The sequence below is a fragment of the Tinamus guttatus genome, unplaced genomic scaffold (assembly GCF_059628265.1).
Source record: "Tinamus guttatus ecotype Peru unplaced genomic scaffold, ASM5962826v1 Tinamus_guttatus_pri_ptg000347l, whole genome shotgun sequence".
Taxonomy (NCBI): Eukaryota; Metazoa; Chordata; class Aves; order Tinamiformes; family Tinamidae; genus Tinamus; species Tinamus guttatus.
Genome location: NW_028288881.1, coordinates 233,387 through 260,268, shown reverse-complemented (window position 1 = coordinate 260,268; position 26,882 = coordinate 233,387). Strand labels below are relative to the sequence as shown.

Below are 26,882 nucleotides of genomic sequence, written 5' to 3'. Positions count from 1 at the left end.
CTTAGTGCTAAGTATAAAATCTGATGAGGTTAAATCTTTTCATAAATCAAATTTATTTTCTATGGTCATTTTTTGAAAATTCTCCCGTAAGAAAAATTTTTGGTACAGCTGCGTTCCATGAAATTCTGTTGGCAATATGAACACATGAAGACAGTAAAATTAAGTTCTCTATATAAGTATGTAAGTAGCACTTCATTGGGTGAATATACAAGTTTGCATTATGTAGTAATGGAATAGCTGTGTTAATCTTATTGCAGAAGGACAATTAAGGCTCTTCTTAGTATCTGTTACACTGCTTCATTTACTACTCAATTTTTCTCTTTATGAACACCCATCAAGGTTAAGAACAATGCTTGCTGGGAGAGGACCCAGAAAATAAAAGACGGTCTTCTGAGGATACCAGGGATTCCATCTACCATGAGACCAAACAGAACACACTGGTTGTTAGATTACAGGAAAGCTTTTAAGTAGTGGTGTATATTGCCTGTTATACGATCTGGAATCCATCTGGCTTATTAAAGGAGAGAATACACACACATATATACACATATATATATATATGTACATATCTAAATACACACACACATGCGTACAAATGTATATTTTAGCTATGACAGAATACCTTACTTCCTTCTATGCCTGCTGCAGTTAGCACCATTTTCAATTTTTTTTTCACCTTGCACAAATCCAAATCCAGTCTCAATCTATCTGATACATGCCAGAATCTAAAATCTCTTACTCTGTCTTGTACCCTGAGAGGAATTATTTTTATTTCATTTTTTCCTGCTCAATTTTCTGTTATTCCTACAGTGGAGACCCTGATGTGAACTATCTCCATTTCCAGCTTGCAATTCAAAGCTGAAGTTGAAAAGGCATCCTACATTCAGAACTCTGCAGGTTCTTTGTTACTGAGAGATCTTGAGTAATGGATGTGATAGATCTGAGACTTCACAGCAGACAAAAGTTGTATCTTCTGAACAAGAATAGTTTCCCTCACAAATGTTCATCCCTCAGTCGCTTTATAATCTCCTTTGGAAAGCAAGATTTTTATTTGTTTCCCCTAAATACATTGCCAGAGCGTTTCACAGTCTTTAGAGTCTCTGTCTTCACAAATTCTTCTGCAGTAGGGAACTGACAAAACTCCATTTTATAGATTCAAAATGAAGTACAGAAAGAGTTCTGATACGTCTATAATCCAGCTAAACCAATTAGCCTGCCACAGGTACATTCACAGTGCAAGTACCAAAGATGTCTGAATTTAAGCCCCAGTCAGTCTCAGCCTGACTAAGCAGACACAGTAAAACTGATGCGCGTTTCTACGGATGTGGTGCCTCTGGAATATGTTACACTGCATGCACATGCACTGGCTAATCGTAGCACACCAACAGTTTTCAGGATCCTATTACAGTTTGAGAAACACCAGGTAGGTACAGGATACTTTCTTGCAACATGTTGACAGCTTTTGATTTGAGAACCACACGCCTGCTACAACACAACGTCGGACAAACCAGGGCTTGTCTGAGGACAGAATTGGGCCCACAGGATGGCACACCTTGAGTTGGAGCCACTTCCCATCTGACTGCCTTGTTGAGTGGGCTTGCATTCTCAGAAGGCTGAACAGGCACCTTCCTGTGACAGGATCACTTGAGCCACTGGTCTGCTCCTGGAGGTTGCTTTTAATATAGCAGAGAATAACTAGTATGGAAACTTAACAGCTGATCCTAAATGAATAACTCCAAGCCTGAATTTCTTCTCTATTTATCAAGGTGAAATGAACAAAAACAAATAATAAACAAATCCTCCTTTTCCTCTTCTAAGAAAATAATGACAGCAATTGACTTTTAACATCTGCACCTTTTTCTACTAACCACCAGGTGTGCTAAGATGCAATGATCTTTTCATTCCTTAGAGACTGTGCCAATCACTAATTCTCCTATGATGTTGCAAAACTCCCACCCTGTTGAGAGACATATAAATATGATATTTTCTTTCTTAAGCCCAGGGACACCTAAAATAATTCACTCAACCTTACTTTACTCATTACTAAAAATATATCCATACCCGTATAAAGCTCCATGACAAATGCCGAGAATTCCGAAATTCTTTTTCCTAAGTCAAAGAAATAACTGAAGCGTATAAAAGAATGCAAATTTTCAACACAGTGCTCAGAGATATGGAGAATTTTTATAGACCAATTAATATATGTTAGAAAGCTTTGCATCTCACTTGAAATCTCTACTTAAAGTAGTAATAACTTCCAGTTGTATTATAATTCTGCATATTAATAGAAATAAGCAGAAAAACATATATAAAATCGACATGTCTTTTTCACTTGTTTTTGCTTACTTATGCACTGTAACACACAGCTGAATTGAGTTATTAAAAACTGCATGCATAATTTGTTCTTTTTTAAATTACTTTTTTGTTTCCTCAATTTTATATCCCAAACCATTTACTTAATTTGAATATCAACAAAAGCCACTTCCAGTAGCCATCTCCTACTTTGCTTGTACAGACTTATCACTGGCCAGATTTTTTAAATTGAAAGTTCCTATTAATGTAATGACTACCTAGGAAGCAGGCTGATTCCAGGTCCCCCTTTGATTCATTTCTCCAACCAGTCCAATTTTCAATTCTGAAGTACGCAAAGTACAAAAGATTCTACCCACTCCATTTCCACATGCAAGAAATGGTAAGAAACTATCACCTTTTGAGGAAAGGGCTAAGTCAGTCTTCAACCACTATCCTCAGAAAGGTCATCTGCACAGAGATGAGTAAAAAGATTCAACTGTGTTCTGAGAGGTGTCCTTTAGAAGGACATTCACCACTGTGAGACAGCAGACAATGACCTCAAGATTGAGATGAATAACAATTTCAACAACAAAAAGCTCTTTTGCTTGTTGTAATCACAATTAAAATTTTCATTCTTAACTTTTTATTTCTCATCACTGACTCACTTCAGTACATAGCTCACTGTATTTTATTTCTAGCAAATGGAGAAGGAAAAGGGTAAAGAAAGAAGCGACCAAAAGGAGATACATTTAGTGACAGTGTGGATTATAGCGTGGATATAGACAGGGCTAAGCTCTTTCTCTATTGCTTACTGTTCTGTGTAGCAGAACAGAAACTCCATTCATCTTGTCTTTGATTGACCTTGAAAATACTTAAACAATATTATATTCCCCCTGAAATACTTTACTTTCTTGTATCATAAAATATTGCTGGAGGTAATATATGCGTAAGTATTCCATACATGTACTTTACCTTTTCATAAGCAAATTGGAAATGCAAAGTAGATGCAGATGAGCACAATACTGATTTGAAAGACAAAATTTGCAGCTGCATCATGCTTCTCATTTTTCAGGTATTCCAATCCAATATTGCATTGCACAACTCTTTTTAACAAGATCTACACATTGGAGCCAGATCAGCAAGACCCTTAGGTCTGATCAGCATATGCACTGCAAATTTACATGTGAAGGTGCCACCATAGAAAGCTTGAAAATGTCTGAACAGTAACTAGTCAAGTGTTGTCAGAAAAGCAGAAAAAACATGCTAGGAGTCAATGCAAAGGAACACCAGAAAAATATTATTTGGAATACTTTCTTCTGTGTTTAATTGATCAGTTAAACGTATTTATGACACTCTTCTTGTGATCAAAAGAAGATTAATTTTTTAGAAGTTTTCAAATCTGTGTCTTTTTAAAAAGAAGCTTCACTGTAAATTGCATATTTTTTGCCATGTGCTTTGACTTTTTGACTAAATCCAATTGCAGATGCAAAATTACAAGCTGCTGAAGAACAAGCATAACCTCAGAAATTGACAGTGGTTTTATCTGCATAACATTAAGCTGGTTATGAACTCAAGCTGTGAAATAGATTGTCTGGGTTTTTGTTCATTGTTCATGACATTTCATTCACCTTCAAAAGTAAAAAGTACGTTTCATTCTTGATGATTTAGGTCTGCATAAAAATTTTCCTGAAATATTTAAACTTAGCTTTCTCTTTCCTTTACTCTCCTCCACACTTTCCAATATCTCTAATGCAACCATTTAGTATTAGTAATAATTATTATTAATTTAGTATTAATAGTAGATTAGTAATATAGTTTAAAAGACTTATTTATAATCTAACTCCAATCTAACGGAATCTGCTGTGATTTGAATGTGAATTTACAAAGAATTAGTCATTTCAAATCTGATCTCTAATTTCTCAAAATTTTAAAAGTTCTGTTGAAGGTAGATAACAGTATTAGTGAAGGCAGGTAATAACATAGTGCTTGAAGTGCTTATGTTTGAGCTTGATGATCTTGAAGGTCTTTTCCAACCATAACTATTCTTTGATTCTATGATTTTAACCTTGAGAGCTCTTGAGTAACAAAACGCGAAATATTACATTCATTGAATTCTTCAATTTATTGTCTAGGATTAAGATCCTGTAATTTTTCTTAATAAGCCTTTCTTAAGAAAAATACATTTGATTTTTTCAATAAAATGTCATACTTTTCAGATACATAGCATAATACAACTCATAGTCAACCTGTCAATAGATTTCCTTTTTTTTTTTTTTTTTTTTGTATAAAGAATAAAGATTTCAATATTTCTTAGCCTGAATGTATTTCACTCTTCCATTTTGCATTATAATGATAGATTGTAAAAGAGTTTATATTTGGAAAGATATTTAAATTTTTGTATACAAAGCATGATTATACTACTGCTACTTCAAAATTATTATAGTCTTCAATAAAATATACAATAATAAGTATAAACATATGCTGGCAGAGCATCTTTCGTGTGTTTTTATACCATGAAAATACATTCACGAGTAATACATAATTATATTATACTCCAATTGGTGTATTATTTCATAAAGCTTCCGCTTTCTACCATTCAAAGAACAATCTCAAATGTAAAAAGAGAACATAACCTTGTCTATTAAAGTTTGAAATCTTAAAAGTATTCTGAAAAGTAGCTTTATAACTGCATGATTTAACTTTGATGTGTTTTCTTCTATATCTTTGGAAAGGTGTCTCTAACATTACTGAATATGTCCGTTGTCAAAAATATTTGATATTTAATATCTTACAAATGCAAAATTATATAATTTATATTTTTTAATTTTTAATTTACAATGTATTTTTGTTCCTATTATTATAGGAATAATATAAGACCTGCAACTGGATAATACGTCTAGTAAAAGAATACAAAACCTGGAAACACTAGTAAAGCCTAGACATTTGTTTGATTAAAATATAGATCATAAGATATTTTTGTTTTTTAAAATCCAACGTTAGGAATAATGTAAGGCTTTGATGTTCAGTAGCATGAATAATCACATCTGAATGCGCATTCATTTGCAAACTTTTTTAGTGTAAAGAAAATTCTTCAGGTGTTATGAAATTGAACAAATTTATGGACTTTCCTTTGCCTCTGCTTAAAGTCTTCCCTATTTACTGAGATAGCTGAAGTAGGAATAATTAAATTTAAAAAATACAAGAAATTCAAGTTCAACCAAACATTTCAAAAATATTCACAAAAAGCTTAAAATAATAGTTTTTGTTTTTAATTGTCTTAAATCTGAGAACATTCAAACAAAAGAATAAGGGAAAACACACTATATGGATGAGCAGAGTATTGCATCATGAAGCCCTAGGGCCAACAAAAGGAGTGATTCATACTTAATATGAGAGTGCATTTTCTTCCTTTCACCGTGTAAAACAATAAGGTCAATACTAGGGTAATGCTAACGATTAGCAGCTTAGAGCGAGGAAGAGGGGGAAAAAGCAGGAAGACAGACTATTGGCCACAAACATCTAAAGTATATAATTATCTTCTCTAAAACAAGAGTGACAACCTTCCACATAACCAGTATGTGAATTTCTACAGTAGCCTCCACATCAGACTGGATTTTTATGGTATCCTACATTTGGCTGTACTGCCAGCAAACTGAGTGGTACTAGAAATGTAGAGACTGTTTTTACCTTGATATTTCACTTTTATATGAAGTTTTAATGATCTGAAAAGAAAGATTCATTGATATGTGTGTATACACATATGAATATATAAAAATGTAAAGAAGCAAAAATTACTAGATTTTTGGTGGTAATATCCATCTTTTGCTGAGGTAAACTGCAGCATTTTAGGATTTTTTAAGTGTTTTTTATTCCTGCACAAGACATCTAATAAATTTTGGAGATCAGACATCTTTGCCATGGTAGGAGTGTCAGTGAAGAAACCGACCTTCTTAGATGAAGATAGCTGGCTATTTGAATACCTTTGCACAGAACTCATTTCATACTCTTATAACTCTGCTATTTACAGTTATTTGCATTTACCAGATAATTAATTACACGAGAACGAACAACTTTGGTAGGCATATATAATATTTCAAATGTAAATAAATTCAGATATTTATAATCCTACTTGTAGAAGGTGTTATGGATATTATTAGGTCAAAATTATGGGAAAAATAATGACTCATTAGAGTTAGTAGCAATTGTTTTTGCCAACTTACTGAAACATCTCTTAATTGTTTATTATCACAAGTAAAATTTATAGATAAGGTTGGATATCTACTTTTCCATAATGTTTGTTGTCTGTTGCATTAAAGAATGCATCTTTCAACACTGACTTCAAAAGCTCACGGCTGCTCTGTACAACTGTGTTAAGACAACTACACTATTTCTTCTGGCTGCAGCACAAGACTACAAGATCCGGTTTAGCCTTGACAAACTCCTTTAGGGAAGGCTGGAGGCCTTTGGGGCACTACTTAACTCCATAATATAGGATTTTCTGAGTGGCTCTGGGAATTCATATAATACACATATTGTGGCAAGAAACAAGGCACAGAGTGCTCCCTCAGTAATTTTGCTGATTATATGAAACTGGGAGGAGTAGCTGATACCCCAGAGGCCTGTGCTGCCATCCAGAGGGACCTGGACAACTGGGCAGTGAGAAACCTCATGCAATTCAACAAGGCCAAGTGCAAGGTTCTGCACCTGGGGATGAATAACCCCAGACACCAGTACAGGCTGGGGACCGACCTTCTGGAGAGCAGCTCTGCAGAGAGGGACCTGGGTGTCCTGGTGGACGACAAGTTGACCATGAGGCAGCAGTGTGCCCTCGTGGCCAAGAAGGCCAATGGGATCCTGGGGTGCGTTAAGAAGAGCGTCTCCAGCAGGTTGAGGGAGGTGATCCTGCCCCTCTACTCGCTCTGGTGAGGCCACATCTGGAGTATTGTGTCCAGTTCTGGGCTCCATAGTACAAGAGGGATGTGGAGCTGCTGGAGAGAGTCCAGCGCAGGGCCACAAGGATGATCAGGGGCCTGGAACATCTGCCCTATGAGGAGAGACTGAGGGAGCTGGGCCTGTTCAGCCTGAAGAAAAGTCTGAGAGGGGATCTAATCAGTGTCTATAAGTACCTCAAGGGAGGCAGTGAAGAGGATGGTGCTGGCCTCTTTTCCCTGGTGGCCACCGACAGAACTAGAGGAAATGGCCACAAACTGAAACACTAAAAGTTCTACAGGAACTTAAGGAAAAATTTCTTAACAGTGAGGGTGACAGAGCACTGGAACAGGCTGCCCAGAGAGGTTGTGGAGTCTCCTTCTCTGGAGATCTTCCTGGCAGTCCTGGCAGTGTGCTCTAGGTGACCTTGCATGTGCAGGGGGGTTGGACTAGATGACCTCTAGAGGTCCCTTCCAACCTTAAGCATTCTATGATTCTATGAAACAAGACAGTCAGGATTGCTGTGCTTTTTTATTACTCCTTATTTAAACCTGGATGATAAAAAGACATCCCATAAAATTTCAGCATAGTTTTTATCACCAGGAAAAAAAATTCATGATTCATAAGGACGTATGCATCCTTATTTAAGATGTGCAACCAGTTAACTGTCCCTCTGTACAATGATTTATGTCTAAATCTTAACCATAAACCTGCCTCTAAAATTTGAACACATGAAAAGAGTGATTTGGTTTCCATTAAAAAACATTTACCAAGTGTGGAAATTGTGATGACCCAACTACAAATCATAATATAGATTATTAACTTCCTGTAGTCCAAGCATCTTCCTCCCAAGCTTCAACTGGGTAAATGTAGAAGCTTGGAAGGAAAGTGGTCTTAAAGTAACTTCATACAACAATAAACTGTGTCAGAAATATTAAGTATACTTTTATCATTAAAAAAATCTTAATTCTAAACAGGCACTGTAAATAGGCTAAAAAGTAATGGAAAGAGGTTTTAACATATTTTTAGAAAACTTGCTGAAACTCTGAATGCTCAGGGGACTGGAAAAAGCTGAACTCTTCAGAAAGACTCCAATTATGGCTTGCAGTATTCTCATAAAAAAAAAAAAAAAAACTATTTTTTTTGACATATCAGTCTTTGGAGAGTTTCTTTGCACTGTGCTGTTCAGTCTGTTTTGGCAACACATAAATTGTTTTCCTGTTTTGGCCATACAGAATACCACAAATATAACAAGTATTAAGTCCTTATGGAATGTCTGAAACAATTTATGATAAAAGCCACCAGGCCCCTTTTGACTGCACTGTCAAAATTATGTTGTGCAGGATCAAGAAGATTTACAGAAACAAGAAAATGCCTCCTGCTTAGCAAATATCTGGAAATATGAAATAATTTTTGATATTTAAAGTAATTCAGGGAGAAATTCAGAGAAATATAGTGCCAACTTCTCTATGCAGGGAAATACAAATACAGATTTCAGAAAAGAGCATAAATTAATTATAGATCTAAGATTCATTCTTAATATTGTCCACTGTACTCTCAGTAAAGTGCTCCTTCCTGATACTTATTTGTTTAAGTACATTGATTTTCAGACTAAAGATGACTCTCTAATTCTGCTATTTTTCGCCATCACTTGAAGCAGTCTCTGACAATATATGCTAGCAAAATGTACCTTTAAGATGTCCAAAATCTATTTTTGTGCTTCAGCAAAACCTCTCAGTGTTACAGTGTGGGTGAAAATGAAGTGAAAACAGACACATGAAAGAAGGGAAATCCCTAAGGAATCCTGGTGAGCAAGGTCTATAAACCAAAATAAGAAAGGCACAAAAGGAAGCCATTAGGTAAATAACATGACAGTGTTTAGCACCTAACATATTCTGTTGTTCAAAGAAATTGTATCATCATTACATCACAGTGTAATCCACAGTGAACTGTCCGTTGTGGCATACCCAATATATAAGTAACATATGCATTTAATGTGATTTGTTAAACAAACTGCAACATTTAATAAGTACATTTTTGAAATAAAAACAATTAAGTTTAGCAGGTACATAGAAAGGTTACTAAGTTGCTCAAAATCAGTAATTAGTGCTTAGAATTAAATATCGAGTAACGATTTACTTAATTTTAAGTTAACTGCATACCTAATACACTTTCTTAAGCTAAATCTATGATTTCTGATCTCTTTGAAATTTGTAATTTCAAAAAATATTCTTTTTATCTACTTATCTGGACAGTGAAAATTGGAAATAATTTGTTTACCAAAATTTTGTAAATTTAAAAGGCAGAAATTCAGAGCAAGATTCTGAACCGCAACAAAAATGTCTTGCTTAATTATTATTAATAGTTGAAAATACAGCAACTGGGTTAACAAAAATGGAAAATGAATTAGTAAACATATATTTTCACTGTTTTCTATTGATAGTCTTTCAGTTAAAATACTTCCATTCACTTTTTGTAGACTTACTTTGAACTCCATGGGAGCGCACTATTTTCCAAGTTTCTGAGGTTACCTCTTTTACATCCACTTGGTAATGATGAATGGGCACACCTCCATGCGAATCTGGCTTATTGAATGAAACTTTGGCAGTGGTTTGTGACAACTCTAAAATTCGTACTCCATAAGGATTTGATGGCACATCTAGAAAAATACAAATATCAATTTAAAACATCAAACATCAACACAGAAACTATACAGACCTAAACTAGTACTTGATAATCTATTAAAATTCTCTCTCTTGAAGAAATAAAAAAAATGATTATTGAATGTGATGAAATAATGTTTGTCTTAGATAAATGACTTAAGCTTTCTAGAATAGAGCTATCAGAAAATGAGGTTTATTTTCCTGTATTGCTAAATTTATGCAAAAACATTTTCTATTTTTTCCTTTTATAACATGATCTTTTATAATAGCTAAGTTGGCAAATAAGCAAGTTGATTGATTATTTTGTTTACTATATAATTACGTAAAGGAGAATAACCAACTTTAAATCAAATTTAACAGGAGGAACAGTTATGGCTAAATAGATCATTCAGAAACTGAATTCCCCTAAATGAGATTAAGTCAGCAAACTATAGAAATCATTTGGCCATTTTTATGAAAATCCGAAACAGAGCTGAACATACAAATCGTCTTTCTCTTTTTTTCCCCAATAGATTGGATTCCAAACTACTAGAAAGGAATATTAATGGAAGGCTTCTATTCTCCTTTCAGCTAAAGAAATAATTTGCAGAACAGGTTGGAAGATCCAAAATTAAAAGTAAGTATCTAGCTTTCAAAGTAGAAAAGAACTATGAAATATAAAAGCAGATGTTCCTACTACTGGATATGAAATAAAAGTGAAAAAATAACCCTAGAGTCATTATATATGTAAAAATTACATTACACTTACAACAAATGACTGAATAAACATATAGAAGGCTAATTTTTCTAATTGTCCTACATTTTCTAGTGTTATAACTACAAAAAAAAAGATGATTTACATTATTGAAATTGAAAAAAGTAGCTTTGCAAACAATTGACCAAGGATTTGAAATGTGCTTAAAAAATCTCTTCTGATATATCTGACAACTATTTGTTTATGGACTCCTTTTTGCTTCACATTTGACACGGTATTCACATTCACATTATTTCCATGGTATACAAGATACGTTTACAAGAATTGTACAAGAGCCTGAAATAGATCAAAGCCTATCATTTGGTCAGTCAGTATTACACTTTTTACATTAAAAATGTAGAATTTATTCATGAGCTATCAGACAGTTGAGCATAAAGAAAGAATCAATATGAACTTCTCCCAGGCAGTACTGGTACTTGAATAAAAATTGTAATAAAATACTGAGGAATGGGGCTAGGATAATGATATCCTGCTATGAATTCACATGAAAAGGGCTACTGACCAAGGTTTGATGGAGTGGCTGATTTGCCCAATGTTTTAATAATCATGAATCTGCATGTTTCCAGGAAAGTTCCTTAGCACTTAACTGGAGCTGATGCCCAAACACTGATACCGCACCTGTGTGGATTCCTAAGCTAATCCTCCTGAACACAGGTGTTCTCAAACCTCCATTGCTATTACTCATTCTGTTCAAAACATCATACATTCTTTTACTCATATATCTTTTACTCAAAGACACAAGTAAATGAGCTAAAAGTCCATGTCGTTTAAGATTTAGAGAGAATGCACCTAGAATACACTCCATGGATTTAAACCAGCTCTACTAGTTGCATGCTAAGAAAGCACCAATCCCAAGTGTAGAGGAGTATGAGGATTAGAACCAATTGGTGCACACTTTGCAGCTTCTCACTAGAGCATGAGAGTTACTCCCATCAGTAACGGGGCCTTAGAAACTGTCCCATGGACAGATTCCCTCTCTCTAGCTAAAATGACTATTTCAAGAAGAGCGGGAAAATTGCAACATAAGAATAACAGAGAAACAGTCCAGGATCATCAAAATACAATGGCATGGCACAGTCTGGGAGATGCTGAGAGATCACTCAGAACAGGGAAGATGAATCTGGCTCTCCAATCCTGAGTGCGAATGGCCTTACCATTTAGCCATGAGTTCAAAGAGGCTGCACATACCTACAGCACTACAAATAATTCCTAAAACCATTTATTCCTTTGCTTTTGTTAAGAGTGTTCAATATTGAAGCTATACCAAAAATGGCATAAGGAAGAAGACATCTTTAAGGACGAATCTTATGTTCTCTTCTGAAGATTCAAGTGTAATTTATGCTAAGATATGGTTCCATTTGGTAATAAGCATAAAACAAAGCTCTTAGGAAATCTTTTTTTTTTTTTTTTTTTTTTTTTGCATTACTAGAATGATTCAATATATTTACATATTTACAACTCACTGAAGTGTGAAATTCTTTAATTCATAATACTATATTAAATAGTAATTCCATAATCTAAATCACCCACACATATGTAGCTAATTTTTATGCAATATGCAGATTGGAATTATATCACTTACTTACACTGTTTAAGCTAACAGTGAATCACCTGTAGAAAATACAACAGACACATTACTAGTCACAACCAAAATCAACTACTAGCATTCACATTTAGACAAAACAGAATTAAAATAACTATCTCCCTCAGACTAGTTATAAGTTTTTTCTCAAAGAAGATCATTAGCAGTGTAATGAACTGAATCTAGTTTTGCAGTTCTCTAATGAGTATGAATTTGGTTGTGCAAAGTAAACAGCCCTCTGGTCCTGATCTAGCTAAACATTGCAGCTTGTGAGCAAGCACTGTCAGCTAGAATTATCTGGAGTGCTGCCACGACTTTTGTGTTAGGATATAAGGTCCTAGCTCAGTGTTTGGTAGGAGTGAAAAATAATTTGCAAGATTGTCTCCATTGCAGTCTGCACCTGGACAAACAGAACTGTTATCTTGTTACCTTTCCTCCAATAAAACAAAAAGGAATGAATCACCTAAGAGTTTAGCTACACACTATTAATTTTGCATACCCTGCTATGGATACTAAGAAGTATGAGATGAAGGCAATGTCAGACTTCTATTCCATACATACTCTAGAGATCACTTATTAATACACAATATTGATATCTTGGTCTTTTTTTCTTTTGTCTTAGAATTCCTACTGCTATCGCTGCTGTTCTTGTATTGCTGTCAAAATAAGGGGTAATTTATCAAAAGTTAAGTAAGTCTTTAAATTAAATAAAATTTCATTTAAAATAATTTTTAAAATGTTTCAGACTTCTGACTTAGTCAACTTCTTTCCACAGTATCTTTGTCTCTGTTTGGTAATGTGATTTTATTTATGTATAATATTAAAGAATTCCTTACAAAGACTCCCAAATATTAATTATGAAATTGTGCTTCATACATTTTTTACTCATTGAATGAAGCTTGTTAGCACAAATAAACATTGTCTAAATTAAATATGAGTTGGGTTAGTTCAAAAAACATTATTGCACTTGACAGAGAAACACATGCAGAATTATGGGCATGTAAATACTCATACTCTATGTAAAGTGTCATGTTTTACCTAACCTGTTCAATAAATAACAAGCCTTTTTCACTTGAGATTTTATTTTCAAGCTTGTTGTAGTCAGTTTTATGGAAAAAAATAAATCTTAGAATTAGGCTGCTGTGGTGCAAATGTAAAAATGGTATTGGGGTCAGAGACTTCCAGTTATCTCTTGTCTCCTCATCTCCTGCCATTAGATTTTTAGGGCAGTTCTCCTATCTCTATACATCTGGCATATAAGTTTACTGAAAGGAACAGCACCTCTAACAGCTGAAAGTAAGCAGTATCAGGAACGTTAACAGGTCACAAGATGTAATTTATGTGAAGCTCAATCTTTTGCAGGTCTTCTTATACTCTTGATGTTATTATTCTTCATGTTCACTGACTTTCTCTGCATACAGGATGCTTTAGCTATATTTCATTAAATAAAACAACATCTTCTCAATAGACTTCTCAATATCTAATCAAATTTAGGGATTTATTTTAATTCTGCTTTTCAATTCCCTGTGATATTGCTGTAGATGGGAAACACATATAGCACCTCTCATTTCTTAGATGTTATTGTATGTTGCTACCTCTAAATGCTGTAAAATGATTGATGTTCTATAGTATCTTGTAGAAAACAAAACAAACAAATAGGAATTATGTATTTACACAACTTTGAAATTCATCAGCAGAGATATAGCTAATTCGAAAATTATCTACATGCACTGTCTATTAGCACGGCTTCTGACAATAGCTGTTCATGTTAAACCCTGTTTAAACAAGTCGCTGCAGTTTCAGGCATGCGAGGAGATGAGCATCTCAACTTGCATCAAAAATGAAAGTATCCATGTAGGGGTAAAGATTTAAAAAACAACTGAGGTAAAAGGATGAATTAGAATCCCTTTAACATCACAGAATTAGGAAAGAAGAGGAAAGGGAAAGGGGGAGGGAAGAAGGCCATAGAAGTTGTAGTGGTAGCAGCCCCAGCACGTGAAGCTACGCACTGACCAAATTCCCAGGCAGACATACCCTGTTCATACTCTGTTTTGTCAGCAGCCTCTAGCTGCTTCCCGGACAGTAGCAACCCAAGGTTGATGTGGATGAGACAGTACGGTTCTAGTAAATTTAAGGACTCGAGTCCAACCCCTGCATCCAGCAAGGCCGTCTGACCTGCTTTTCTAGCAGCCTCCTGCCTGTGACCCCTCCTCGTGGTTCCCAGAGCTCCCTGTGCACTCTGCAGTGCAAGTCCTTGACTAAACCCACCCTCTCTAGCCTCTTATGAAACTTGAGTGTCTCTCTCCAGCGGAATATGATCCTGTCTTGCCCACCTTGCAGTCACGGAGGGGAATCAGGGTTTATTTTAGGGGCTCTGGACTCTGCCCAGCTTTATATTGCTATGTGCAAAATACTCATTAGCATTTAACTATCAAATTAACCTAAAAAATCCAGGTTTGCTCTCTGTGTCACAACATTAACATTTATCATTTTAAGATAATAAAATATTCATTCAGATAACATGGTCTAAGCTTATAGTTGGCAATAAAATTTTCTACAAACCTATCCCAAAACATTCAAAATAATAATATTGAAGCTTCATCAAAAAGGTAAAATATGTGCTAAATAGTTAACATTATGCCCCTACATACTAATATTTCAATAAACTATGGCTAAACTAGATCTGGGCAATTCTAGGAATATCTCTGCTCACCTCAGGCTCTGAAAGCCATTGGGAAAATCTGCCAAGCTGACCTGGCTTGCCAAAACCTAAGCCTGTCATAAAGAAAAAACAGAGTATAAGCAGACTTCTATAATAGAAGCTGTCTTTTGAAGTGATTAATCTGTAATGCCAAGAAATGAGAAATATTGTTTTTTTTTTTTTTTTTTTGGTTCTCCATGTTATTCAAAGAGCAATTCAAATGCTGAAGCAATCAAAAAGGAGGATGCCAACGATTTGGTATTTTAAAAAATTGTTCACTACAAATGCGGTGCTGAATGTTGTAAGCATTTCCTAAGTAATGACCAACACTCTACAGTTTTAAACCTTGAATTGGCTGCAGTTCTTCTATTTTTCTGAAAGGTTTAAAGAAAGTGTCTGGGGTTCAGGCTGATTCAGTAGCTCTGCATAATCAGAGTGAACAGGTATATTTTGCCTGTCACACAAAATGGCATGGTTGCAAACTGCACCTCTGTTTTAAGAAACCTTATGCTATTATCAATAAGTCTATTTGCTAAAGGAGAAAACAAAAATAAAGACATCAGCAATGAGTAATTTGATAACTTTTTAAGAAGCAATATTTTTTTAAAAAAGAATAGACTTATTTTGCTGAAAACTAATAACAAAAGAAGAAAATAGACCAAAACATAAAACAAGCAGCCATTCCTGCAGAATATTAAGAGAAAATAATTCAGTAAAATAATGTTTGTAAAATTTACTCTAGCAGGATACTTTGCTTAATACTATCTCTGAACAGAAATAGTGTATTTTACCTGACAAATCCACTGTAAATTTATGATATGCCCCAGCAAGAGTACTTACAAATAAAAGTCAGAAGAAAATCCGCTGTACTGAAATCCATGAGAAAAAACATATTCCCATGATTATTGTGATGTTTAACCCCTAATAGCTTCTATCTCTGGCTATTTTCCATTTGCAGTTGATGCTAGTTTAAGCATAAAACTTGGAGTAGATACATTTTTTAAAAATTATTTTTGGTGGGTACACATGCCAACAACCTCTTTTGATATGGTGAATGCATTATACTACCGGGTGTAGTGACTAGCACAACGGAGCCATACCCCAAAGAAGTATTTCCAAACGCACATCAATCCACATTACAGTAACTCATATGAAGGGTACATGTTAATTGTTACTACTACCTATTTGCTCCTATTTTATGTGCTTTATTTCATAATATAGAATATCCATATATACCTAACAGTTAATACAACTTACAACTAATAAGTAGTGAGATTTCTTAATTAGACAGATTATGCAGATTTCTAAATTGACAGATAAATTAATCGATAATTAATGGATGAAGCAAAATCATGTAATCTGTGCATTATAATTTCATAGATATCAGTAAACATGAAATAATTTACATAATTTATATTATTTTAAGTATGTATATCGCATGTTGTGGGACCTTGAGCCTGCTCAACAAATATCAGTCCATTCTAAAAGAAAATATAATTGGAAAAAATGCTAGAGCACCCTTCTTCTCACTCAGAAGTTAATTTTCCATAAGAATAAACATACAGTTATATTTTCATATATGTCTAAAGTAATTGCAGATCGACCTAAAAATGTATTCAGAAATTCTATCTGTCTATCATCTGAATTGGTCATTGAACATTGGTCAGATTGCAAATGAAGACAGAATTCAGTATTCCTTGTCTCCAGACATGGAAAAGAAAATCTTTGCTGAAGTATTCTTTTCTGACCCTGGGTTTCTCATTAAAATACATGGGGGAAAAAAAAGAGAAAAACTTTCTTATGCTTTTCTTTGTACCTTATTTTTATTGCATGCAAATCAGAAGTCTATCCATTGAAATCATGCAGATATACTGTTATAAATTTGAAAAGTATAACGACAGGGAAAAAAAGAGCTCTGCTTTTTCAATATATCAGAAGGGCTTAAAATGAAATGTAAAGAAGATTTATATCCTGGGGGAATTGCTGTAGTTTACTTTGTACTTTACTCGACTTTAACAGAATTTAAAAATAACTGCAAACATTCAGTTGAAATAAAATGAACCAGAGACAGTGTGTCTGAACTTCATTTTGATGAAGACGAAAAAAATTTAGACACAACTTATGTACTTACCAGCTTGACCAAGTGTATATTCCTGATATCTTGCTCCTATTCTGTTTGTGGCTGTGCAATTATATCGTCCAAAATCATTGTCAGATGTGGGAGCAATCTTAAAAATAAATACAGTTTATAATTATTAGTTTCTAATCAAATACCAAAGCTCATGTAAAAAATAGCAATGGAAGTATGTTCTGCTTAACCAATATGCAGATATGTTATTACTTCATTCTATTTAGTGTATTTCACAAAACATATATCTAAACACATCCTTTTAAAGATGAACTCCACCTTTCAAATTCAAATGAGGAAACCAAATAGAGGAAAAGTGCTGACATTATTCATCTTTACAATTTCACTTTCGAAACAAGGAAGAAAATTCAAAAAATCACAGATATATTCACAAATACACTATTTGAAGATACTCATATTTTGACTGAAATAGGCAATGATAGGTCTGATAATTGCCGCTTGCTACAGATGAGGCAAAGATAATATTTTATTTTTTATTTTTTGAAGAATTCACAATATACCAGACAGTGGAAAAGGAGAAGACATAAGGAATTTGGTTCAGCTGCATACTCAAGTGAATGAGTAGGTAACACTGAACAAATAATAGATACCATTGCAAAAGGGAGCTAATGGAGTCCACTCTCCTGCCCAGCTGTCCAGGTGATACTTTCTCTCATGAAGAACCCATAAGAGCACTCAAAAAGCCAAACATATTTTTGTGTCATTAAATAATGCTCTACCAAATCTTTACTTAAATTCAAATAACCTGAAAGATCACTCTCAAATGAAAATAAGATTGTGTTTCTTTAAGTCTATCTTCTTTACTTTATAGGGAGGTACAGAACTAGGATTCTAATATTAATCTGTATAGGAGTTCTAACACAATATGGCAGCAAGCAAAAGCTGTCTGTGTTTTCCTAACTAGCATTTTCATTTCCACACTTTAGTACAAATTTTAATTATACAAATTACTGCTAAATTACTGCCTACTAAAGGCAGATATCTCTACCCCTTCTATGATTTCAAAAAACATGAAAAGAAATACGGAAGCTAAAGGTTTCCAAACCCTTCAGTTGTTTGGGAGGAACCCATTTTTTTTCTGAAGAAGAAAGAACAGAGAGATCATATCATAAAACCTTTGTAAACCTGTCTTTTTTGAAGCTAATAGTGACTCCAGGAAGTTTCTTTTAAGGAATATACATCTCTATTGAAAACATATGTTAAAGTGTAAAGTGTAAAAGGTGTATTAACTGACAACCTATTTAAACAAGCAAAACAGATTTCAGTGTCAGTGCAAACTTTAATTTAAAGGAATTGTAGAGATTATTTCACTGTGGCTTTACGAGGGGCAAGTTATCAATTCCATCTTTCTTCTGTACAGTTTAACATTCGAGCCTGTCAAAAACTGACGTTTCAAAATAAGTCTTCCTACAATATCAATGATTTTTTTCTCCAGGTTATCCTGATTACAGCACCTAGCTGAATTAGAGTAACCTGCTAGAATATTGTACAAGTACGTTAAAACTCACCGGAAGAAGGTAAAGTTAATATGGTTCACTTACACATTTCTGATGAGATAAATACCTGCTGATACACAATTACCTAGACTCAGCTAAGTCACTCAGTCAGTAAAGTCACTAAAGCCAGATGCTCTATATATAAATTTTCGTGTAAAAATAAATCAGTTATTAAAACTACCAAATATTTTCTTGCTGTCATTTTCTTGTCACAATATAAGACAGATTAGACTTTTTTAATAAGCTTATTTGTAAAAATTATGCTTAATTCCTGTAAGGGCTACAGAAAGCAGAATATGATTTTCTATCATATAGATATTTCTTCATCTAGATGAAGAACATCTTTCATCAAATTTTAGATAACTTTTCAATCATTTGCTCTTGTTACTTATACAAGAAGGTCATGAGGACAACAAATGATGTACAAAATGTGGAGAATGATTATTTCTGCCACTGAGATCATTTCTGCCAAGATACATAGAGATCACTTGATAACCCAACATCACCACAGTTTTTAATAGGTCATTTATAGTGACATCTCTCTTACCAACATAAAGGAAAACAGTTCTCAATATACCTATGTAAATCAGTCACCGATTTTAAGCTTTTTAATGTATGCCATTATACTGTACTTTGACTGTGTATTACCTAATACGTTCTGTCCTTCCCTCTGCCCTAATCCCTCCATGAAATACTTGCTTAATATATTTTCTGAAACTTAGCTTTTCTATTAACTATCTTCTTTTCCAAAAGGAAGAGTAAAATGAGCTTCCTCACATTAGTATGCTCAAGTAAATGCCAAGAAATGAGGTTAATTGCACGGACTTCAGGAAAAAGACGAGTCGCACACACTTTGTATTTCCTTAACCTCTTTTCTCATGGCAACTGAGAAGATTATGCTCAAGCACCTAATATTAGATACTTTCTCCAAAGTTCTTTACTAGAGTAGCGAGTATGAAGCCGCAGTAATAGGTGTGACCAGGTATGGAGGTAGCAGCTATAGACTTTGTACCGTAAATTGTTTAATTAAGGACCACGATTTGTTGTCCATTATTTATGAGATTTGACTGCTGAGTCAAGTTGATAAACTGCCTGCATAATTAAAATACATTCTTGGTTTTCTGTCTTTCATAGGTATCATTCTCGAGAAGAACTTCCAGACGAGGGAAGGAAGTTTAGGTCTCATTTTTCTTTGAGAAAATCATAATCATCAAAACCCAAATGTAGTTTCCTATTCTTTATTATTCTGTCTTGACCTTGACCAAAACCACACAAGTCTCTTATGAACTGATCAAACATCTATCAGACATTCACTTTAATTTTTAATATCAATCTGATGGTTTTGTTCTACATTTATTTATCCACCTATTTACTTGCAAGCAACATAAATTACACCAATGTTCACTGCAGATGGAAAACAGAAGGGGAAACATGCAAATATGGTTTATTTTCTAACTGATCACAAGAAATGTGGAGATGAATCAGTTCATCTTATCTTAAATGGATTGTGTAGTACTTGCAATAGCTCCAAAGTAAGAAATAGATGTATTAATGTCACATTATAGATTCCCATTTTAAGTCTTACCTCTAAAATGAGCTTTCTTCCTGCACTATAGGTCTTCAGATGTGTTGTATTTTTTGCAGGTAAAACTAATTTTCCTCTTCTCCATTGAACTGAGGCAGATGGATTAGCTAGCACTTCACAGCTTATATTAATGGGATTACCTTCCCAAGAATAATACATAGTTTGATTTGACACAAATGTTGGAGCATCTGGAAAAAGAAAGTAATGTATGTTATCTGCTTAAACTCTACACCCATCCCCTGTGACAAAGAGAAATGACTGCAATGCTTATCTAGATCTCTATCAATATCTATAGATATATACAATTTGTCCAGTTGTTGATATTACAGTGTCTTCCTTTGCCATAGAGAAATTATTGTAGCTTCCTGAATGTTTGTAGATGTCTAAGAGCATCACCCTACTCCTGTCAGAACTATCTAGCATTTCATGAAACCTTTCTGAAGGGAGATGTTCAGTTGAGTGAATAAATCTAGAACATTTTTAGAAAAAAGAAAGAAAAAACGTTTATGATGTATTCTGCCCACTTGAGATAAAACATTGTGAACAAAAGCATGCTTAATGTTTAGGATGATCATATAAGTACCTTATGAAATCATCAAGCTAAAGGCACACAAAAAGATGCTGCATTTTTCTTCCAAATCTGCTTTTACATGGCTACGCTAAGCATGTAACCAAATATTAATCCTGTATACAAAGAAAATCACTGGGATGAAAAGTAATTATGACCTTTGGATCACAAGAACTTTTTTTTTTTTACTTATAGTTTTCACAGAGAGCGGAAACAGTTTAATATGATTCAGGAAATCAAAGGGAGTTCCTCTTCCCCTGCACTTCTGATTTTGTCTTGGGCAAGCCAATTCTTTTGAATATCTAAGATTTATTTGGAAATCAATTTCACATTTTAATCCCACTCATTATATTTTAAGAGCATTAAGAAAATATTTCTTTTTGTATTACTGAAAGTCAAGTAAATACTCTAACAATTTAACTCTGAGAGAAAGAATGATCAAAGATAGCTGACACCATGGTATCTCTTCTTAATATTTAAAATACACATGCATATATTTATATTTTGATAAACAGCTCCTAAGTGCTTGTTCATGCATGCCTAAAAATTTTATTTTAGTCTTCTCACAATGAGTTTAACTTTAGGTAAGAAAATTATTTGCAGTTGAGATGAGAACAGAACACATGTAGCTGAATACTAAAATTTAGCATCAGAGGTGATGATTAAAACTGATTTCTTGTTTTTGAAGTGCATGTTTGCAACCTTGATGAATTTGCCATTGGGAAAAATCATAATCTTTGCTGCAATTCTGTTGCTGCTTTGACCAAAAAGGACTGTCACCAGTACAGACCAAGGGTGATATATTCCTCATCAGCATTTATTTTCAGAAATATTCAGGTTTTATTTTTGTAAGGAAGCAGCTGGTTTCATCCACTTATGTGGATGAATATGTCTTACTATGTTTATATTTAGCACATATAATAGCTCATCTTATTTTTCAAAATGTTATCATCAGTAATTCTACTACTTTTTGATTCTCAGAAACCTCTTAAAATATATTTTGGCATTTAGGTATCTTTACGCCAAGGATGGACTATCAGATGAAACTCTTCAGAGAAGAGAGCAAACTTTGCATCTAGCTGTTTTAGGCTAACAATGAATTCTCAAAATACTGAGAGTCAGACCCATGGCTTTTCCTATGGAAATGCAGTTGCCAGAGACAGCCACTTGGAATAAAACTGCATGAACTAACTTCTGCCTGGCAGGCAGTGTTCTGCACTGAACATATGTGTAACATAGGGAACAGAAATCCCATCACAGTGTGCATGACACACAAAATGTCGTCCTTTCACAAAACATTTTGGACAAACATTTTGTCTTTCATAATGCACAGCTTCCCAAAATGAGTTCACTCCACCAGTGTACACTGCATCAATGTGCAAGACACAAAGCTCATCTGCTTGAACCCAGGTTATCTTCCTTCCTAGGTAACATCATGTGGCTTGATGTTTTCTGTTGATTTAAATATACACACGGCCAATTACTATCCTATTTAAAATCTTAGAAGTAAAAAAAAAAAGAGGATTGTAGTTCTTATACTGTAAGTACAAGAATTCTGCACAATGGGAATACTCAGATGAGACAGCTATCTCTTCTTAACTGCAGACTTTGGATAGCGACATTGTTTATCTATACTTTAAAAGGGACTGAGTCACGGATTGTAATTTACACATGCTCTAAACCCATTACGAGTTTTAACGCCACAAATCATAACTAGGTCTGAAAGGTCATCAAATAAGAAAGCATCCCCAAACCAGCATTTCACAAGCAACAACAGCAAAATAGCATTCCTATAAAAAATAAAATAGACCTGGGGAAAAAAAAAGGCTTTGCAGAAATTTCTCCAGCATTATAAAGCTCGCACTGATGTTCAGATGCAGCCAAAAGAAGATGGATGTAGACAGGACGACTGTATTGATGGCTTAGTTTGGAGCAATTGTCTTGAACAAGTTGATTTTTGATTTCCTAGTCAGGAATGGGTTAATTTACTATGAATGATGCTTCATATAGAGAGAACAGCTCTAGAAACCACTTTTTTCCAGTGAATGAAAAGATTTTTTATATATACGTTTTTTATGAAATAAAAATTCAGTTGGAAGAGAGGGAAGTAATTATCAGAATTTTTGCAGAAGAGCAGCTGTTCATGTTGCATACTAGAGTTATATGGGAAAGTTTGTAGGCACTACTAGAAGCCAGAATTGTGGCGTTTTGCGAAGATAATCAATGCGGCTGGAAAATATACACAGAATGAACAGAAAATAAATCATGAAGGTAAGAAGGTAAAGGAATTAAACAAAAGCATTCTCTTAAAATAGGATTCTACAAGCAGCTACAGCTTTTGAGTGGCATTCAATATCATCATTTAGCATCAGCTAAATTCAAGTATATTCCTAAACTGGAAAGAAATGGGCAAGTCAGCAGACAGCATACCGTTGGGGGAAGTGGTTCTGAATAAAATGCATAAGGAGACTGGACAGGAAAAGCAAACTTGGACTTAAAAGCTTATTTTAGTATCTCTATTAGGAGTATTGCCTGAGAGCACTGATGGAGGTATGGACTAACACATCACCTGTCTCATCCAGAGGGTAATTCAATTAGTGACTTCAAAGATCCAGCTCTGATGGGTTTTCAGTTATACACAAAACTGGATATGGCAAATTACCTGATTCAGCATATGTGTCCAGATACCTATAATAGCAACCTGATGTGCAGAATTAGATTTTCATTTCTTATCCTAAGATCAGAGGTTTTCAAACTATTGACTATTTATTCATCACATAATTAGTTTTCCTGGATCACGCAATTAAAGTATATGTCAGATTGTCAGCTCTAGGATGTCAAGGACATCTCCTCTACCATATTATTGGAAGCCTCTCTCTTAGACACTTACTATTGGAAAAAGGTCCTAGTCAACACGGATTTTAACAAAATGCATTCTCTAGAAAATCTAGTACTTTCATTATGCTCTCTCTTGTGAAAGGAAGATACATTTTTGCAACTTTACGCACGCTAATTAACAGCTTTCTTCTTCTTCTTTTCTTCTTCTTCTTCTTTTTTTTTTTTTTTATTTTCTTCCTTATAGCTCTTTGGCAATAGTAAGTACTTTGGAATGAACAGTTTTTACCTGTAGCAGAAATAATGTCCCCAGACTGATACAGTAACTTTCAAATATTCCTTGTAACAAGAACTGTATTGGAAAGACTTTAACAAATGAGGTAAGTTAATTAGATTTTAATATAAAATCATCCTTATTGAAGATAGAAACTACAGACCTTCAGGGCTGCTAATTTTATGATTTTACTTCCAATATCATGATCATATCGCTGCAAGGAAAAACTTGCAAATCTGAATCTTAAGTTTTCAAATAGAAAAGCAAATGAAACTTATTATATAGTAGGTTTTAAGTTTCCGAGATTATGAGCTAAAGCCAGGGTTGTTTTTGTTGGACTCTAACTCACAATTTCCAAAGTCTGAGATCAGAAGTTTTGCAGAGGTGTATGCTTCCTTCACAATGGACAATAAGAAAACCACATTTCCTTTCTTTTTTTTTTTTTTTAGTTCTCTTGTTTTTTGTTTCAAAATGCATTACAATAAAATGCATGATATTCTTCAATAGTATAATGGCCTAGCTACTAAATGTACTATTTCTACAATAGGAGTAGAAATCCCCCTCTTACTGGGAAACATACTGATTCCAAATATTCTTGACTGTGTTATTGCACTTAATCACCACACTAATTTCTCCACCCTTTACAGTTGTAATTTCGTTAACATGGCTAAACAACTATTTGTCAGTAAGATAAAGCAATTATCCATCAGGTGCCATGTATCTTGTTGATGATCTTTAATTTTTACAAATGGCGAGCAGTAAATGGACACTTTGCTCTGGTGTTTGGTGCTGTCAGACCCATAGGTGCTGAAAGTCTGCATTTTTATTTGAATTCCACATAACATTAAGGAATAATGAGAGTTGGCTTGACCACAGATTAGAACTCATAAATTTTAGTTTTGTAGTAATATCTCTTCTGGATAGAGAAACCTGTAAAAAGCTTTTTTTTTGTTGCTGCTGAGATACTGCTTTTACACTTCATATTGCTGCATATTAAGGCCGGTATTGCAATTTCTTCAGATGTTTTGGCTTAAGCTAAATTCAGTCTGAATTCAATAGTTTCCTGGTTTATTAGTAAATGATTTCTGAATATTTGTAATCTCGTGAGCTGTGCAGGTCTCTGACATGTACAAGAAACTTGTTTAACAACAACTGGCAATAGACATGGCACTGCCTGCAAGTGACTGCTGGGAGCTCTGGTCTGCATTTTCAGTGAGTGAAAGCCCGAGTTTATGTTAGTACATGAGTCTGACTGCTCAAGGATTTATTTTGGGATGAGAAGTGCAGGAAATGTCTGCTGGATGGAGAAGAAATAGTAATGAAATCACAGATAAGTAACCTAAGTATGTCAATGTTGAAACTTAGATGAAACAGTGTGCATGTCTCTAATGGCTATCTTCCGTATCAGTAAATTGACTCCTGGACATGTGAAGTAGCACAGGAGGAATCCTGTTGTAAATGTCTCACATCTAGGACACAAGATTTCTGCAAGATTTTGTCATCTTTGCTTTATTTTGGTATTGATTCTTATTTTATAAATAAAGTGACTGGCTATTTCCAACTACTGAAACAGACCATTTTTGGCTGCTTGCAGTTTGTACCCAAATTCAGTTGATATATGTATTCCTGAATAGGATTAGTAGAATAATTCACGATGATCAGACTTCAGACATCATGTATTAAGTTACATAATTTCCATATAATAGTCAAGCACTGCAACACCTTTCCCAAACCAGGATCCTAACCTCCTCTCTCATCTCCTCAAGCCTCTCCTCCCATGGTACATTTCACATTTTCAGAACAGAATGCAGCTTCATATCTTTACCTTCCTATTTTCTTAACAGACATCCTTATCTCCACCATATGCCTCTTATCTTTTCTTCCTTCTGTTACCAGCTTCCTATATTCCCAAACCCTAATGGTTGATCCTGTAATGTCTCCACAGAGCAGGACTCTCAACCCCAGCATCTGTTCACTTTATTTTTATATACAGTTCTGTCCAGAAAAGAAACAAACAAACAAACAAACAAAAAACTTCTCTATAGCAGAGACCGAAGATCCAAACAGCATCCCTGAAATATTACCCTGCATTTCAAGCATGTGGTTTCTGCTAAACCTATATACCTCTTAACCCTCAGAGGGCACAAACTCTGTACTTCCCTCCTTACTCTAGAGCTGTGTTGCAAAGGCTCCATACCAGGTCAGAGGCACCTGGCCTCACACACCAAATGCAACCGAAGTTGCAACCTTAATTAAGATATTTTATTCTGTGCATGTTTTAAGATCATAGCACCAAATTATCTTCTTCAGGATTTTCAGATGCTTCTAGAATGCTAATGTACTTCACTACTACTGATTTGCTGACCTGGGTTCGGGGCATAGTAAATTACAAACACTTTTTTTTTTTTTTTTTTTTTTAATGATAAGTGTTTATCAGTGTTGTTTTCTGGCTGTGCTAACACCACAGGGCTAGACCACCAATAAATTATGTGATTAATTGAGTAGTGCTGAGATGTTCCTTCTCTGACTTCTTTTAAAAGAAAGGGAATCTCTACTACAAACTGTCTGCATTTATGACATTTTATGAGAGCATGAAGTAGTGGGAACACTATTTGGCATCAAGTAAGCTACAAAATTTGCAACATCCTGCACATACCAGTGACATTTTCATCAATTTGAAGTCTGCCTATGAAAGCAGATGCAATTTGCGGCTCAGCTAGTTTAACCTGCTTTTAAGTAATTCTATGTCTTTGCAAAGGTATGAAATGAAATGGCAAGAGTCCAAAGCATCTGCATTAATTGCAATGCAAAATAGCTCACTAACATAAAACAAAGTGAAGAGGTCTAAAAGACTGGTTTACCCAGGAAACTGAGTTTAATGCTGTTACATTTATGAGGTTGATTTCAAATTGCAGTAGGAAAAAAAAAAAGAAAACAGGATTTTTTCTCATCAAGCAATAAAGACAGTAGCACAGTAAATAGTTTTCCTTATAAACAAGCACAATGTTGCAGATGCTACACTTTTTAGAACTTTTTTTTTAACACTGAAAAAAA

General features: G+C 34.4%; 1 protein-coding gene across 2 annotated transcripts in view; it reads right to left on the bottom strand.

Moving 5' to 3' along the window:
• NCAM2 (neural cell adhesion molecule 2) overlaps window positions 1-26,882 on the bottom strand; it is a 261,042-nt gene that overhangs the window by 50,850 nt on the left and 183,310 nt on the right. For both annotated transcript variants that reach the window (XM_010220023.2, XM_088529801.1), the window contains exons 10-12: window positions 20,152-20,339; window positions 17,053-17,149; window positions 9,707-9,880 (exon numbers count right to left, since the gene is read on the bottom strand). In XM_010220023.2, coding sequence (XP_010218325.1) covers window positions 9,707-9,880; window positions 17,053-17,149; window positions 20,152-20,339 — 459 coding nt within the window. The remainder of the gene's footprint in view (window positions 1-9,706; window positions 9,881-17,052; window positions 17,150-20,151; window positions 20,340-26,882) is intronic.